We start from the raw sequence: 18,500 nt of genomic DNA on the forward strand, positions 1-18,500 counted from the left end.
GTAAATGTCACAACCCAGACTGTTTTACTTAATAAAAGATTAGCAGTCAGAGGAGTCTTTCTCTGAGGTGCGAAACACCCAAAAGGTTGACACAGCCCAGCTGTCCACTTCTGGCTGAGCGACAACTGCAATGTCAGAAAAACTCCATATTGTTACTGCAATTTAAGGTCAAGGTTAAAAAGTAGCAACTAGCTCAATAGCTGCTGTTTAAAAAAAATGCAGGCTGCTTTAACAACTTGTTTAGATTTCATCTTTGTCACTGACCCAGCTGGCTGTCATTCCTCTTCATGTGAAATCCATTTACAGGCCAGTAATAGATTAGTGACACAGCTCAGTGAAGAATAACATTGGCTGCACAAAGTCCACATAAAGCCTGTGGCTCTCACCACCAGTACAATCAAAACTAAGCCAAAGGACCAGGGGGAGGGAATATAAAAAAAAGAACAAAAAAAGAACAAAAAATCTGTCATTTTGTCTTTGACTCGGTGCAATTACATCTGACAACTCCTCCATCCTGTAAGCTGTCCCTCACATCAAAATAAGGTCTGCAGCACCTGGCTGGAGTGACTGCGACGACAAAAAAAGGCTTTTTCAAGGATTTACAGACAAGGAGGTGGGAGCCAATATCAGGTGTGAAGTAAGAACAAAAACAGAAATGTCAGAATTGTTTCTGCTATAACCACCAGCTCAGACATGTAGTAATGGAATGTTCAGGGCTTTTTGTGTACACCTTTACCTTAATATGAGCTCAAACAAACAACAGGCTCCGTGCCAAGTAATTTCTCACTTGCTTTCGACATTTTAATTACTTACTTAAGTATTTACACAGAATATAGTCATAAAGGGTATACTGTGTCATAAATTATAATGACCAGAGGGAATTTTCCCATGATGCTTTGGCAAATTTGCTGACAAAGTGTTTTTTTACTGTTTAAAAATATAAACAAGTAGCAGTCACTGCTGACAGGTTTAGAGTCTTCCCTTTGGAATAATTTTGCAAAAGCAATACAAGGAAAAAAGAGAAGGCCAAGCGCTGACAATGACAGGATTAGATAGCTTGCCTCCACCTCAGTTACATTACTTCAATCTATTCCCACCCTTTGGGTCAGATATTAGCATCAGGGTCGGGGGTAGACATTATGTCAGAGTACAGTATCTGTGTTAAATCGTTTTAATTAAATGTTGGTGGGTGTGTCGCTCCTCTGCCCAGCTCCTAACAAAGATGCCATTGATCCTGGAGCCCTGGTAAGGGAGGTGGAGGGGGTGAGGGGTGAAGGGGGTGAGGTGTGGGGGGGATTACTTGCTAAATCTCAGCATGTCCATCTCCCAACAGATCTAAGCTCCGCCGAGAGCTGAGCTTAGAGAATGAATACCACCACACCACCTCTAAATGTCCTTCTGCTGAGTCCGCTAAATGAATGACTATGTGGGTTACGTGCGTGTGCATTTGGTCTCACATAAAACAGTGCATTTTAAAGCCCCAGGTGAGGTTCCAGTCCCTTGCTAGTGCACAGTACAGCAATAATACCAGGTGCAAGAGACTAACACCAAAATCAGATAAGCACTTTGCCAATCCCTCATTGTGTAGATAATGCTCTCCCGATGTCAAAGCAAAGGAGAATGAGGGGTAAAAAAAGAAACTAATTAAAACTGAATTCACTGGCCTGAACTCCACACTAATGGGTTTCGATTAATCATCAAACAACGGACAGAGAAGGGGAAAAGGAAAAATCCTGTTCCGAGTCCTTCTTCCTTCTTCCTTCACCTACATCATTCTTGTGTCCCTCTCCTTTCAGGTAAGAGTGTTGAGAGGCGGGTGGAGCTGGGTTAGCGTGGCTGCTTGCAGACATATGGGTAGATAAGGTTGAATGTGTGTGACTAACTGGTGCTATGGCATAACTGTTGTAGATGATTATCTCAGTTCGACAGAGGAGGGACCTCTGACAGTTCCAAAGGTACTGCAGAACAACCAGATGTTTTCATCCTTTTTTTCTGCTTTTTAAAGAAAGCCAAGTTGGTGCAGATCTTTCAAAACAATGTTAAAACCAATGAATGTTCTTTTGCTTTTTAAAAAAAAAAAATTGTTAAACTTAAAACTGGTTTGCACACTGTCTCTCGTACCGTTTATATAAATGATCATGCTAGCGGCATGGTTCTATTGCTGCCTTCAAATTGAACTCGTGAGCTCGTGGTTACGACATGGAAAGTCGTGTTCACGGTGTGCTTGGTGTTCAAGTGCTTCAGTCTGCCTCGAAACACTGCAGGGCAACGGCAACATGGACATCGTTTAAAAACAACATTTCAGCAAGCTGGCAGTCAGGTAGCGTACGAAGGAAATTCAAAGGCATAATAGCAGAGGGATATTAGGCCTTTGAGAACCTTTTCCTCTGATGGATTATCAAATTACACAAAGACTTCATACAACAAAAATGATAATATGCTATATGAACTTCCACGGCTTCTGGCGTTCTGTCAACGTCACTACTTGTGGACTCTGAGCTTTCAGAAAACTCAGAAAAGGTCTGAGTCCATAAAAACCACAAGAGGGAGGAGGTCACATCAACTCTTCTCATAAACACGTTAAACACGACCCATTTGAAGGCAGCATATGAATCTTACTTTGGGTGTTACTTGATCCTCATTAAGATTCACATTTGAGATTTCACGTGAAATGCCTCAACAACAGTTTAGAACGGACATTAATGCCGCCCCCCCCATCCCCCAGGATGAATGGTAACGTGATCGTTCCCCGACGAATATTAATTCACACATTACTTTAGTCTATGGCTAAATACTTCCAAAACTGATGACGTTCCCATCAGTGTCTCATTCTTTAGTGCGAATAAGCGAATGGTAGCAAGTTAATACACTAAACCAAGTTGATAAAAATGATGACACTTCTTCTACTGTTTAATACTGTGTGAGCCTTGGCATTTTGCTGTGAAGTACGTTCAGGAAGCTGGCAATTTAGAAAGTCCCCATTTGTTGTTCACATTGGGACCACAAACAGGCAACATGAGGTGCTTTTGGACCGGAGGGACTATTTCACCGCTCTAAGAACGACGGGCGGGGTTTCCCCCTTTTTTGTGTGTCTGCACTGAGGGAACTTGGAACCTTTTTTAGCTCCTACCTCTGCTTAGGTACTCTCCCCCGTTGCAATGGCTGCCCAAAGGAAATGTGTCCTATTTCTGCTGACAGAGTACAGAAAAGAGACAAACAACCTCTTCATCTTCCACATGAACGAACACAGCGACGAAATGGAGCTCAACATTATTTGAACACTGCATTTCAACCTCTTTTGATGTCCTGCTGTTTTTAACATATAACACACCAACGAAACCAGGTAGGCCTACTTTTGAAGCAAGTACATGTTTTCCTTTGAAACACTGCCATGCCAGTGAGGTCACACCTACTTCTCATGGCATTTTTCTTTGTATGTTAAGCCAATATATTGCAATTTCTGTCATGTAGAGTTTGTCTGAATAACTTTAGATAATAGCCTTTGTCTGAGGAAAATGTTGATCTTTCCAACGGCCTCATCTTTTTTCTTTTGTGCCTTTGCATTTCCTGAATTATGTTATCCCCCTGTTAGCTTGCTAAAATGTTAGCGTCTGTGGTTTCGAAATGCCGTCCATCTTGCCGTTGCTTAGCAACAGGGTTTTTCAACTTAACCACTTGAACGCCAACGGTGCACACAACTTCCCACGTTTTGACTACGTGCTCACGAGTTCCATTTGAATGCAATGTTCTCTATTTCTCTTTCATTTCACCTGTAAAGACCTTTTTTACTTGAGCTATGTTACATAATTTAAGTTTGCTCGCTTGTTAGCTTTTTATTGTTTGGGCTGGAAGTTGCCACTTGTTTGCGGTCATTGCGGTGGTTGTTAGAGTGACTGGGTGCTTGACAAGGTGTATTTATTGTTCGCCAAGATGTTTTCAAAGTTACAGAGGTAAATAATGCCAGCTGTTGTAGCTACAACAGCACCATCTCCGGAGATGAAAATTTGCAATCAATTTGCCTATTTAACAATAGGACAAAGATGTGATGCTGCACCCTGGTGCTGCACACACCAAAAAACTATTTTTGCAGTTACCTGAAATTATCCAAGGATCCCTTTTGTCTGAAAAGAATGTGCCTCAAATAAAAAAGATTGCAGGCTCCTGAGGAAATGAAGCCAAAGGCCCAGTCCCCTCAACACAGATGATTCTATTTTGCCAGGTCAATGGAACTAGAAAGCATGATTCTAGTGTTCGTTTATCTCTTCTCATTCAGTATTCCACAGAGGCCACTCCATGGAAAAGAAAAAAAGACTATCAGCCTTGAAATATATTGGATGAAATGAGACACGGGAGAATTCTGCCTCTCTGATCCGATGCTTTCCTCCATGCACGAAGCCTCTCTAAAAAGGCCACCACCATCTGGTCTACGGCAAATGCAGCATGAAGGCTTTGACCATTTGTGTGTACTCACAGCTTTAACATATCAGCATATAAGAAGGTGATGGATCCCACTGATTAAAGAATCAAGGCTAATCAACTTTGTTTGTATTTCTGGTTGCATGCACAAGAAACAAAGGGAGTAGTAACTATCTGCACTTGAATGTAGATTGTGTGCTTGTGGGTTAGTGGCCTTGCCATGCTGTGTTGTCACAAATCAATAGTGACACTTCCTTAGAGCAGGATTGCAGATGTTGCCAAGTGGCCGAGGAGCTGAGAGCACACTGACCTCAAGGCACTCCTGCAGCTCTGTCATCTCCATCAGTGTCAAAGAGCAGGTGTGCCTAGTCACCGGACGTGTCACAGGAATGTTTCATTTCAGCCCGGAGTATCTCTGTCCCCACAGTTAAATAAAGACACATTCATGGCAAGGCAACAAACAGCAAACGTGCACAAGTAAATGTGCGCATATGTTTGGGGGAGTGCACGATTTTAAATTCAGTTACAAATTCTGAAAGGAAAAGGAGGAGCAGAAGGACAGAAAGCAGATCAGTAGTGCAATTTCAATGACAAATGTCTGCAAAAACTCTGGAGAGATAAGATTCTGTGGACAGGGGCCATTAGGCTGTTTCAGGAACAATGAAACTGTCATGACAGATCCAGAGCTCTTCATTGCCAGCACATAGTCAGAGTCGACTGAGAACGTCAATAGCTCATTTCCATACCAGGCAGGCCTAACTCCCCATCCAGCAGCTGATTGTGCTGCTGTAAAACCCGCTACACTCCAATGATTCACATCATTGGACTCCCTGAGACGAAGATGGTCCAGAATCATCCTTCTCCGAAAAATCCCCCTGTATCTCTCCCTTCGTCATGTCCAAGATGGTGCATTGAAGAGACAGTGTGCAATGAAGCAAATTGTGTTTCAGTTTTCTGACCAAACTAACCATAACCGCCAGGGCTGAGGTTTAATAGCCAATCCACAAACATACGTTGATATTCAATCTAGAAGCCCAGATTCAATACGGCCAACTTTTTAGGCTGTTGAGAGTTTGATGTAAAAATAAACCCTGGGCAATCATGTGGCACAGGCCGATGTGTCATGCAGCGAGGGAAATGATTTTCCATCAGCCTTCTCCTATTAATACTTTCTTTTAATTGCCTTGCACAAGATCAATAAAGAGCTTGGTGTATTTAACTTTTAGCTTACTGCTGAAAAGGTCAATAGCATAAATAGCTTTTGATATAACAAAGAGAGGGAAAAAAAGCAGAGAAGGGGAGGACAGGAAGGGAGTGAAAAGAGGAAACGAGCCACCGGAGAGAGACGGGGAGATGCTCTTCCTGCAATAATTCTGAGAAAGTGAGGTATGCATGAGGGAGAAACCATCAGAAGAAAAAGTCACTTTCTTTTAAAAATTAGCTCATTACAATTCTCTCCAAGTAACAACACAGAAATACACAAATAAGAACACGACCAGACAACAAACTGTGGTGATCACCATTGTTACAGGTTCTCTGGAGTTCACGACTCCACACACAACTCTGCTGAAGACTAATGAGCGCTGAACTCGAGCCTTAAACCCCATTTAGAATCAATAATTCAGAAAGCTCGGGCAATTAACACTTAACAGATTCCAGGTTTTACTTATTAAGCTCATCTATTATTGATAATAGTACTGGACAAGACAAAAATGGATGAGGCGTCACGCAACGATAAATTAGTCTTTTTTTCTCATTTCTAAAAAAGCTGAGTTTTTACGGGAGGATGCATAACCTCACATCCCGCACGGGCATTATCTGCCGGCACCGCCTGTGACATTTCTCAGGAGGCTTGTGAGACGGTACTTTTATTTGGAAAATAAAGTCATCAGCTGCGATGAGAATTATAAATAGAGAAGAACAGACACAATAGAGCTGTGTCACAGCAAAGCAGCGAGGTACTCTCAGGGAAAGTGAGAAGAAAAGAGAGGGAGAATAAGGAATAGTAAATATACAGGAAGAATTCAGTCAACATCTTGTGAACATTGTGCTTTCTTGAAGATACAACGCATTTCCCCCTAAGCCTGAAGAAGCTGGTTTTGAGTCACTGCATGAATATAATACAGCTGCAGACGGGACAGTAACACTGCTTTTATAATGGGTAATTACTGCTATAGTAATTTGAAGTCTGGCATACCTGCCTTGCTCTGAAGCAGTACAATTCATTGTTGTGGTACAAAAAAAAAAAAATATCCCTTGCATCTGCTGTTTCCTGGTACATTTTTCTTTCTCTGTCTCCTGAAGATAAGGACAGAAACCAATTTATTTTTCTGAAACATCAACTTTAAGAATCTGCTTTGCTTCTACATTAAAACATTTTTAAGTATAAGAATTATACTCAGAAACACAGATGCTGGCCAGGACCAAAATAAACTGCAGAAAAGGCAGCACTAGACCATAATGTCAATCATGATGCCGGTATTAAGCTTTCTTTCCATCTACGCATTCAAGACGTTTACACCCATTCTCTGGAGTACACACATATATGTAGCATTAGAATATATCATTTTAACTTTGTGTTTACTCCCGTCTGTTTTATTCCTGTTGCACAAATAAATGTCTCCCCGTTAGTGGAGTGAGACACAGTTTGACCCACAAAACGCAATTTTTAAATAGAATTATGGTGAAGTGTGATGTTCCTACTAGGTCTCTGTATCCTTCAGGAATACGCTGCAAATGGAAATCTTAAAATTGTGATAAGGCAGCCAAGTGTGATACCTCTGATTAAAAAACTGAATGTTCAACTAAAATGAAAAAAAACCCAAAAAGTTTGTGAAATACATTAAATGTCTCTATTTAACAGAATGCAGAACATAAAATTGTCCTAATAATTAAGTAAGTAATACATTACCATGGTCCGAGTGAACAGCCAACTGGACTTTTGTCAAAACTGCCAGACTCTGACATTATGGAAGGTATAAGAGCAATATTGCCTTGGAGCTACTTAATTAAAAAGCTGAGCTTGGTGGACGAGACATTAAAATGTCTGAATCATGTTAAACTTTAGAGCTTTCTTGTCCACATTCTACCTCCATATACTGCACATGAACCAGCAGCACCAAGTCAGAACTCTGGACGTGACCTGAAACTATGCTCTGATGAAGTTGCTTTAATTGACCAAGTTTTTTTTTTTTACACGCATTACTATTCATGGCTGTGACTTCTCGGCTGTGACACTATGCATATAAAACATCGTATCTATTTTATCAGTTTCTTCTTCGGACTTATACGAGTCTGGAAATGAAGAGAATTGAGTAAATTGGTTGGGCAAGAAAGCCAAAGGCCTTACAAGATTTGGATGATGAGGATGTTTACTTTGTTTTGTGATGCTGAACAATATAATGGGTTTTTTTGATATCCTTTAACGGAAACTGATTTAGGGAAGAAAATGAAGACGAGACATGCCATGTAATATTAGTGAAACATTTCAAAACTTAATGAGCGACTCGAGACGTACGCTCATGTCAGTTTGCGTGTAGAAAACAGAGCACTCCTGAATCCAGTTGCTGATGGTGTTGTGGGAGGTTATGTTAAATCCAATACAGAGTGGGAGCCTCAGGCACTGACAGAGAACATATGCATCTAAGCATGTATTAGCAGTGTTTTAACAACACTGTCCTGTATCTTCATGTTGTGGCTGATGTGAATAATTTCTTCTCCGGAGCCCTTTTGGGTGGGAGATGTTCTCCAAAGTTTCTTTTAGTGTTGCTGAGATGTAGCATGCTGCATTTTTAAAAGCACTACATGCAACATAATATGGCCAGAGGGCACACACAGCTTTTTGTTTGTTCTAATGATGTAGATACATCTGCAGTGTGCGAGGCCTCATTTTACTGGGCCTTAAATGAGACGTCTCTCTTTGTAATTTAGGGACCTGTCATCCCTCTTAAGAAAGACTGCTTGAGGGATTTATTCCAACAAAGGTCACAAGCTCTTTTAGTGTAATCAAGCCAGCTGTACCTTTCAATGCTTGCGGTATTTGTTAAAACAATTGGAAGTCTGACTCTTCTTTATTCATCTATTCTAATCTTGCCCACAAACAACATTTTCTGCAGGCGAGCGTAGCTTTCCGGGTGTGACAAAGGGAATTACTATATCAGTGCCAAATAGTGTAGCTCCATTTTTCAGATAGTTGTCTGTTTGCATTTTCTCTCTGTGCTGAGGTGCCAAATGAGAGCATTATGAAGTTGCTTTTGTGTGCTTTTGCGTCTGTGGTAACCCAGTTGAATGAACAGGCAGAGGTCCAAAAAACAGGCTCCAAACTCCTCTGCAGGCTCCCGAAAATCACTCTCAGATGGTGATTGTATGAGCCCCCTGAAGCATGAAAGGCATGCATGAGATCTTTTTATTTGCTCTACTTATGAAATTCCTGGTTGCTGTCAAATCGATGAAGAGATGGCACTATATTTATGAAGTGTGAGAAACTCTGACGATTAAATTCTCGAAGAAGACATCAGATGAAAAAACAATTTTACCATTTTCATTGTGGCATATTTGACATTTAAATTTCACTTTGTCAAGCATTCACAATTTTATCGAGAGCATGTGTCTTTCAATTCTTTGAGCACACAGCTCTCATAAAACTGAAAATGACTCAACAACAGTTCATCCCTTTGAATGCCATCCAAAATTGCAAATTAGCTCCACTGATGTCGACTGATCTGAAATATCAAACACAATAACCGAGTTCAAAATATGACACACAATATGAAGAGCAGCTTTGAAAGCAAGCGGGAGCTACTTAATTAAAAAGCTGAACTTGGTGGACGAGACATTAAAATGTCTGAATCATGTTAAACTTTAGAGCTTTCTTGTCCACATTCTACCTCCATATACTGCACATGAACCAACAGCACCAAGTCAGAACTCTGGACGTGACCTGAAACTATGCTCTGATGAAGTTGCTTTAATTTACCAAGTTTTTAGTTGTTTTTTTTACATGCATTACTATTTTATAATACATAATCGTATATTATGAGGCCTTAGAACATTGCCTGCAAAATAAAAATGTAATTACTTACACGGAGTATAGATAAAATATTTACTGCGCACTGGGCATAGGTTATTGAATAAGTGAATAACTAATTACTGTAACTTGAAAATGATGATGTACACTAATATTGTAGTTGATTAATAACACAGGAAAAGTCAGTATTTATATGAGATTCATTTTAAAACTATGATATACCGACAAATAAGGTTTACTGTGGGAACTTTTGGTTGTTATCATAAATATGGTATACATTAGAATGAAAGTGAGGAAAGATAAAACTCTGTAGCTACAAAACTGTACATGTCTTTAATACTCTGATAAATTATTGGACAAGAGAAACCACATTTTTGGCGTCCAATGTAAGATCCAAGCTAAATGATCTGCACTTATTCAGCACTTCATCACTTCAGGAGTCTCAATGCCCTTTTACAGTTTTGACTCCCACTCACTCATTCACACAACAATGGCGTCAGAGCCGCCATGCAAGGGTCGCCTGCCGTCAGGAGCAACTCGGTGTTCAGTGTCTTTGCCCAAGGACACTTCAGCATGTGGGCAGGAGATCTCATAAGGTTGGCTGTTTGGAGTCACAGTTACCCAAGATGGCCACCCTTTACGTTCTGTCATTATATAATTGAACTTTTAAGTCTAGTGTACAACATGAAGAACAGAGGATGAGATATGAGCAAAGTCAAAACGTAATATTCTCAATTCCTATTTTGAGTGAAGTTTAAAGGGGCACATAAAGGTGCACCCCTCTCCTAATAAAGCTAATGCTCAAAGGACATACAGTCTGGAGTCTCCGGTCTGCACCCTGAAGTTCCCTCCTACTGTAAAAATAAATTAGCTATCTCCATATACCTTATTATTCATGAAGCATTTCATTGGCATCCCACATACAATGTATATTTATTGTCACCACCTTGTTTTAAAAAAAACAAAAACATGACTTACCCAGTTGATTGTTGTGGATGACATGCATATCATCTTGGCTCTGAAAAAACAGAGAGACTATTTAATAATTCAAGAAGCAGTCTTCAAATAATGACCTATATCCACTTTTTAGGGGTTTTAACAAAAGATGTAAAGGCTGTCGAAAAACAAATGGCTTGTGTGAAGATGCTCATTTCCTGCTTAACAGTCTATTTCCTGTTCCTAATCACTAATTAAGACTTAGTGATACTAAATATGGACTCCCCTATGGGTTATTTGGAGAAATAATGGCTGATACCCCACGTCATTAGTCCTTCCTAATTGTGTGGGTTTTGTGCCTGCAGCATTTGGCTTGGCTCTGAGCATTTGGCTCAATTAAAGCATTCTGCACTGTTCCCCCTCCAGAGCTGTCAGCGTGCGCTGCAGACCAGGGAGGGATGAGTAAATCAATCACAAGCCGGGGAAAACTTTGAGGAGCTGTCTTTCACCTCCATCTTTCAGAGGAAGTATTTCAGTCTTAGGAAAGGGAAAGCCAGTTCTGTCTGTTTCCAGAGCTCTAGAGCGAGAGCAGCAGAGTATTAATAGATAATGACAAACTGAGACCTGTTTTGATTTATGACTTCCTCTACACTAACAATCATTCCACTGGCAAGCTGTTGCAGCCTTCACAGAGCCTAACTAAGTCAAATTTATTCTCAGCGGGTGTGGTACAGTGGTTACAAGGAATCAGTCATTGGGTGGCAGCTGCGTGAACCGGCATGTATGTAACCTGCCATATCAGCACATTCAGAGGACTACCAATTTTCCAAATAGAGAACAACCCATCATTTTAGCCAAGCTCCTGTCCATGAACAGCTTCCTGTAATTGTCATGACTACACATGATTTTTTTTTTTCTCAGGCACATGCTTCCTGCTCTTTCTACCTTTCCTCTAATACATCAAATCCTGGATTGAGCAATTTGACAAGCATCAAATGAGATGTGGAAATAAAAGTGGAAAGTTGAGCAACGATGTAGATACATTCACAGCAATGATTCGTGCACGCGTGATGCTCTTTGTCATCTCTCATCTTTTCAGGTGATCAGATTTAGAGGCAAACGTATGCACAGGCAGACAAGATCACAGGATGATTTGATACAGAGGAAACATCAGCTCTTAATTGGACTCGGAAGCATTAGTCATGCCCACAAGGTTTCTGTCTCATCTTATCAAACATTACTCCTTTAAAGTAATTTCCTCAGCTTAAGAGAGAAGGCACCTCAAGTAAAAGAAATAAATAGAAAGGCATCTCATAAGAGAATCTGACTTGTTATCAGATAATTACTTAGATAAAATATCTTCAATTTTAAATTTAAGTTTTTATAATGGGGAAACTTCTCAAAAGTTGAGAGGCAAACACCCATAAATTAAAGTACAAAGTCGATGAATAGTGGCGACAGAGGAGTGGCACATGTTTCTCGCTGCGTCTCCTCCAGCACAACTCGACTCTCGTGCTGAGAGAAAACAGTAAATCATTGCACCGTGACAGCCAAGAAAAATATATCAGCACATCTACTGTGACAAATTAACTGCTTTATCAAACATGACCAATTACACTGATTATGTGTGGGCATCCGTTTTAGTTTTTAATCCATGCATGTATGCATCTATAATATTTTATATAACCCGAACCAAGACTTAATGTTTTGTGAAAGGTATTTAATGAGGCTATAATGATAAATCTGTGAAGCTAGCCAAACTGTGGACACTCCTACACTGTTATATATCAATTTGTAATGTTCTATCTTTTTTCTGAGTTATTTTGTTATGAACTGTTGTAATGAAGGCTGTGTTGAGTCAGAGCCTCCTCATTCATTTCAATTAGACCATTATTTTGGCATGGCGTGGTCTCCTGGCGCAGCTGCCTCAGGCAAAAAATACTCGGTAATCTGGCGAGAAAAAATAAATAAAAAAAGAAGCTGAACCCGGCCCAAGCTTTTCCAACACATCATCATCCAGCAAGGCCCTGGTTCGACTGCTCGATCACATGCAAGCACACATTCTTGGCAGATAACTTCTTACACTTACTGATTGCTGTGGGTGGATAAAGTAATTGTTGCTGCGATGACTTTCCAGAATCCTGTTTTACAGTAAGGCAAACCGCTATGCAGTATTTTGCCCTCATTACTCAACCTGGACCTGGATCATGCTTCACCCTCTCACCCATTCACGCCCCCCGCCGACACTTTGTGCTTATTACTGCAATGATATTTTCACGTCCAAACACCTGCTTAAGCTTCCTCAATGTACTTATTTTCTTATGCTTCAGAATGACTTTTGTTTTAGCAGTAACGTTTTGCATGGAAAGTGTACCATTAACCTCCAATGCACTGCAGATGAGATTGAAATACCCTGAAATGATATCCAACCCCAAAAATAACAACAGCGAAGAGAAATTAAGAACAAAATGGGCTCAGACATTCATTTTTTGGGGAGGGTCTTATTTGCTATGTCAGAACCATTCTGTTATATTCATGAAATACAATATGTCTCAGTAAAATCCTGGACTCTACCAACGACGTTAGGTTTTCATTGTGGTTGGTTTGTTTGTTTGTTTGTTTGTCAGGAGGATTACAGAGAAACTATGAGTCTGGTTTTCATGAAACTTGGTGCATGAATGTAGCGTGGGCCAAGGAAGAACCCACTCAATTTTGGAGCAGATCTAAATCCTGGAGCGGATCCAGGAAGTCTTTTTCACTTTCATTAACATTGCACGGTCTGAACTCTCCGAGTGGCCTTCTAGTTTTCAACGTTACCCTTGATGTTTAAATAAACATCAAAACATATAAAAGCATGCTTTGTGTTTCCACCCCGTTCTTATCTTTTATCAAAAAATGGAAATGCCATACATTAGAAAAGATGACTGAGATGGAAAAGGTTGTGTTTCGATAAAAGCAAACTGCAACATGCAATAGAACCACATACTGACAAATAGCATGAGACTTAAACCTCACTGAAGCTGCTGCTCTACTGAGACAATAAATAGAGGCAGAGGAAAACATCAAATCTGTGTGGAGAGAGGAGAAGGGAGGAGACTGTAATCTTCCTCATTAAAAAAAGAAACAAACATAAATGTCATATTTTCTAAATCAGTTTGCTTATTTGAGCTCTCACTGACCCTTTGAACAGCATCATCTAATTGAGCCGTCTTGTTCTTATGGAAACTGAATGGAGAAATAGGATGTGCAATTCAGATTTCACATTTCCTGAAAATTTTATTTAAATTTGAGCTACATTTGGATAGAAACTTTGGTGCTGTTAATCATTTATTTTATGCATTTTTGTTAAAAAGAGCAATCTACAATCAAAATGTAATTAACATTGTAACAACAATGTGACTGAACGGCAAATTTATACAATTAAGAAATTACTCATTGAGTCTTAACTGAAATACTTTTCAGTGGTATCAGCTCCTAAAATCACTGCAGTTGGGTGACACAAGGGATACAAGCCTCTCTCTGGTAAATGATTACAAAATATGTTGCAAGAGTGAACTCAGATCAGGTCTCGTATCATTTTTACCATTTCTGAGAGATTAATTAGTGTGAGCTCGCATAACCTGGCTCTTTTGGGTCTTCTACTTCTGCATGCAGGTAACGCTCTCCTTAATCCCCTCTGACAGCAGGCTGTCACCCATTTGCAGCAGGAATCATACACACATAGGTGTTAAAAAGAAATTGCTATGAGTCTACACTGTCCAGCTGAAGGGGATTGTTTCACCAACCTTTGTGCACCACAACACTGATGCAGACAGACAGAATGATTGTGCCTCGTGTAGTTTAACCTCAGAACAAAAGGCAGCATCGCAGTGGAGGTATTCTCAGCTGAAGTGTAGCCTACATGTGTAAACTTCTCCAGAGCGATGCTCAACCTACTTAATGTGATTTATATGTAATGAAGGACACCAACAATGACGCCCCTTTGATCCCTGCCTTTGATTTAGAACCTCTTCACATACAGACACAGCAGAGCTCCTGCCCCCTGCTACATCTCAGCCCCTGAGGGCACCAACGCTTCACTGATGTGACTGACCCGTCAACTCACATTAGCTTGCTGTTCACTGATGGCAAGAATGATTCAAGGTTACAGGATTTTCTGAATTTTGGCATGCGAGAGGAAAATGTGTGATGTTTGCAGAGGTTGTTGTCTCAAGGACTGGGCGCACCGTAACTACTCAAAGAGTTGAACTTTATAAAGAAACTTTGCACTGCATATTTTCATTGGCTGTGGAATAAAATGAATGCAAGTTCAAATTTAGTGGATCTATTGTGCAGTTGAAGAATTAAAACGCCTTCTGTACCCGTTCAACACATAAGGCAGCACAGAGTACTGACAGATAAAAGTTTCATTCAATACTAATTTTTCAAGCTCAAGAAAAACCTCTTAATGTGTGACTTAATGACTTGAAACGTCTGCTGCCTTTGAAAATCAGCGGGCTATTCTTGTCAGGTTTTCTTCAAAGCTCTTTTTCTGCATTTGGTTCACTTCAATTGAAAAACTGAGAGGAAAGAAAACTGCTGATTGTAGCTACTAACTTGCTTTTACACATGCCAACCTTTGCCAATCACATGTTGTGTTTAACAGCCACTTTAAACAATTTCTTACGGTCAACAAATCCCATGACTAGACCAGGGCTACAACAAATTCTTATTTTCATTATTACTCAATTGTCCTAAAATGTTTTATTATTATTAAAAATAGCAACTTGGATTCATCGACTAATTGTTTCATCTTATAAATGACCAAAGCCAAAAATAATGGTTTTATATAGCCCGGTTATTCCTCTGTGCATGAGACAGAGCTCTGTTGTTATCAAAACTGGAAATAGACCCCAGCACAACATTGCTTACTCCCGTTTGAGTTACATTTCCGACACATCAGACCCACAGCTGAGAGAGTTACCCCTCTCGATCCACAGTAGCGGAGACGCACTGGAACAATTAAGTCATCTGACCCGAATCATTGGGATTCTGGCATTCAGATGTTTTTATATGCACTCGTATATTTTGGTCACATAGCCTACGTGTTCGTTTTCATATAGAGCGGGGATGTGAGATCCGATCTCAAGGGGTCACTCGGGACGCGTGTGGAGACGCGTGAAACGCCAGGTGGGAACAGATGGCTTAAAGCTGGCCACTTGTGACCCGATCTGGCCAGCAGGCCATTTGATGCAAGGTGGAAACAGCCTCTGTGAGAAATGAAAACACGTTTGTGACTTGTTTTTTCAAACAACAGACATTCGACAATACTGAGAACTAACTCATTGCTGGTTTTGGTCTTTTTGTGGGATTTTTTTGGAGGAAAAAACTATAGAATGTCGCCAGTCTTATCCTTTCATTGTGATAATAATAATAATAATAATAATAATAATAAAAACATGATGATAATAATAGTTCAACCAAAGAGTTCAATTTATATGACAGATGTTCTCATTTGCCTGTTAATCTAACAAGACATAATCCAACCATGATGTACGAGAGTACAACGTAGAGCATAGGAGGATGTAAAGCCAGTTATTCTTAGCTAATGCTACATCACTGCAGCGTCTCTCACTCACATCTACTATGCAGTTAATCAAAATAAATTACACAGAATAATTATATGCATCCAGTCAAGGTAACTTAAGTAAGTAATTAAGTGGCCTGTAAAGTGGTGGTTATAGCTTTAGTCGGTATCCATAGCAGCAAGCATCACAGGTTTGATTAAAGAACAAGAGACTCCGCTTTATCAATAATTTAAAATAAAAGTGAGAACGAAAGACCAATGCCAGTACATTTAAATCACATTTGCAAAGTAATGTAATTAGCATAATAAATTACAAAAGGCTGAATATTTAACTTTTGAAAGCTGCGTTTGATCTACAGCTTGAGAAATCAGTCACATCAGAGCAGTTTTTATACTGGGGACACCAGGCATGTCTGAAAAGGGTTCTTTGTTGTCCAGAGAGTAGTACACAATATTCAATGTTTGCCAAAAGTATGTTACATAGAGCTTGGAGGTCAAATACACCACAAATTCAGAGAAAGACTCCACTTGTTCTTTTCTAGTATTAACACAACTTCTCTAGTGTTTCTGTTAATTTTTCTTTCTCACATGGTGGAAAAGATAACCAGGGGCACTCTCACTTAGTCAGAAGACCTTACTCAGAGGGATTCAGCTTTGTTATTCTAAGTGCAGGAGAATTGTTGCCAACAGAAGCGACCAGACTGAACAAAATTGTTGACACTGGTCCAAATTGTGTTGCCAGGGGCAACGGGCAACCGCTACTGTCAAGCCCTGCTGTGCAAGTTATTCAGGGTCAAAACATGCTCCACGTCCTCTACAATAGATGGCCGATAGATACTTTTGACAGAATTTTAGCCATAGAAAGTTTAGAAAAAGAGGTTTCACAGTCAAACATAAAGCTTTAGCTTTCTGGATGATATCTCAATGTTTATCCAGATATTTCTTGTTTCTATAAAGTATATGTGGCTGAAACCTTACTTTTGATAACTCTTTGTGGCAAGAAAGAAATTAGCAAACTCTATAATTATAGCAACATAAAGAAAGTTGTTATTTTTGACTACAAAAACAGACAAACAGAAGAAAATTATTTTTTGCTAAGAGTACATATGAAGTGCCTTTGGCTAATCCTGTGGGTGTTTATGAGCACCACAGGTTTTATCCAAATAATATGTTTGAAGAAAAAGATCATGTTAGAGGTAATATATGCAGATGAGTGGGCACTGCCTGGGGACAGCTGGTATTCACAGATTTTGTCCAGTCGCTGCAGGATCTTCAGGTGAATGCTGGCAAGATTCTTACAGGTTTGTTATCTCAACAAGGGAATCTGTCTGAGCCGAGGTCACTGCACAGGAGTGGAAGCAGTGATCAGCCATCATGTTCGCACATCTCCTTTTGACTTTGATTTTCCTGAAGCAATGGCTCAAAGTGAAGAGAATAAGAAAAGCTGTTTTTGCATGGAAGCGATAGCCCTTTCCGCTGCACAGAGGGTGTTTGGCAGGAAGCACAAAAACCTGCAAACAACAGGGAAGACATTTCTGTTCTATCAGACAGTCAGCTGAAGTATGCTGTTCAACAAAATCTCTCTTGCTTCAAGGCTGATCATGATGTCAACAACTAAAGTGTATTTAAAACATAGTGGGGCCGACAACGATTGACTTAAGTCATAACCTTTGAATGATAAAGGTAATCAGCATACTGGAGAGATAATCACAGGGCCAAATAAGAGGTTGTGATGGCTTCTATCTGGGTTATTTTATAAAGACACTGTAGTTTTGGAATAACTGTGACGCATACCTGGTTTTATCCCGCCTGAAGACAAACTCAAGAAAATATGTGGATTATGTAACTGTGTGAAGCCATTTAGCCTCAAAAACATTGACTCACAAAGATCAGCACTTTCAATTACTTCTGCTGTATTGGTTGTGTTCTTCGGTATGCTGGTTGCCCCCCCCCCCCACACACATTCCCCCCACCCCCGCCCCACATCTGGTAAGACCACCAGAAGGTGAACCTGCCCCTATCAGAGCTGAAGTTTTCATAAGCTTTGCTGGACCATCAGCAGGGGGTTTGTAAGAAATGTCTCACATTGTATAGTCCTCTTACAGCCAGTCTCTCACTATCCCTCCCAGTACACAAGATCAAGGCACTTCTGCTTACATAAGGACATTTTTAACACACTTGTTTAGGCTGTTTATGAAGCCCTGAAGCGACAGATTATCGCAGTACCTGCTTGCTTTTGCCAACTTTTCCAAGTAATTCTAAGTTCAGACTGATGCCAGTCATCAGAGGCTTCAGACCATCCTCAAAGGAGAAGGAGGGGGTGGTCTGTGTTCCATATGCAAGCCATGGACTGGGTTGAAAGATGACTACGAAGAGATACGCTGGGATGTTTACAGCTGCAGCAATTGTGTCCTGCTTTACATATTATACGCCTCTTGGTGCAATGTCGCATTGAACAATGGTGATCAGAGAAGAGTGTGTAATTACAAATAACCATTAACAGTAACAAATCTTGGAAAGGAGAAAAGGAACAGTAAACGTAACACTACTCGGCTG

The 18,500-nt window shown here is 40.2% G+C and overlaps 1 protein-coding gene across 2 annotated transcripts in view; it reads right to left on the reverse strand.

Annotated features, from left to right (window-relative positions):
• The window catches only part of b3glcta (beta 3-glucosyltransferase a), a 58,546-nt gene that overhangs the window by 26,932 nt on the left and 13,114 nt on the right, over positions 1-18,500 (reverse strand). Inside the window, exon 3 of one of the 2 annotated variants that reach the window (XM_069161446.1) lies at positions 10,421-10,460. The exons of the other annotated variant lie outside the window; for it this stretch is intronic. Within the exon in view, the coding sequence (XP_069017547.1) occupies positions 10,421-10,460 (40 nt within the window). The remainder of the gene's footprint in view (positions 1-10,420; positions 10,461-18,500) is intronic. 2 annotated transcript variants of the gene reach the window in all.

Source organism: Embiotoca jacksoni, unplaced genomic scaffold (genome assembly GCF_022577435.1).
Source record: "Embiotoca jacksoni isolate LCO1_2020_lvr unplaced genomic scaffold, fEmbJac1.0.p SCAF_28, whole genome shotgun sequence".
Taxonomy (NCBI): Eukaryota; Metazoa; Chordata; class Actinopteri; family Embiotocidae; genus Embiotoca; species Embiotoca jacksoni.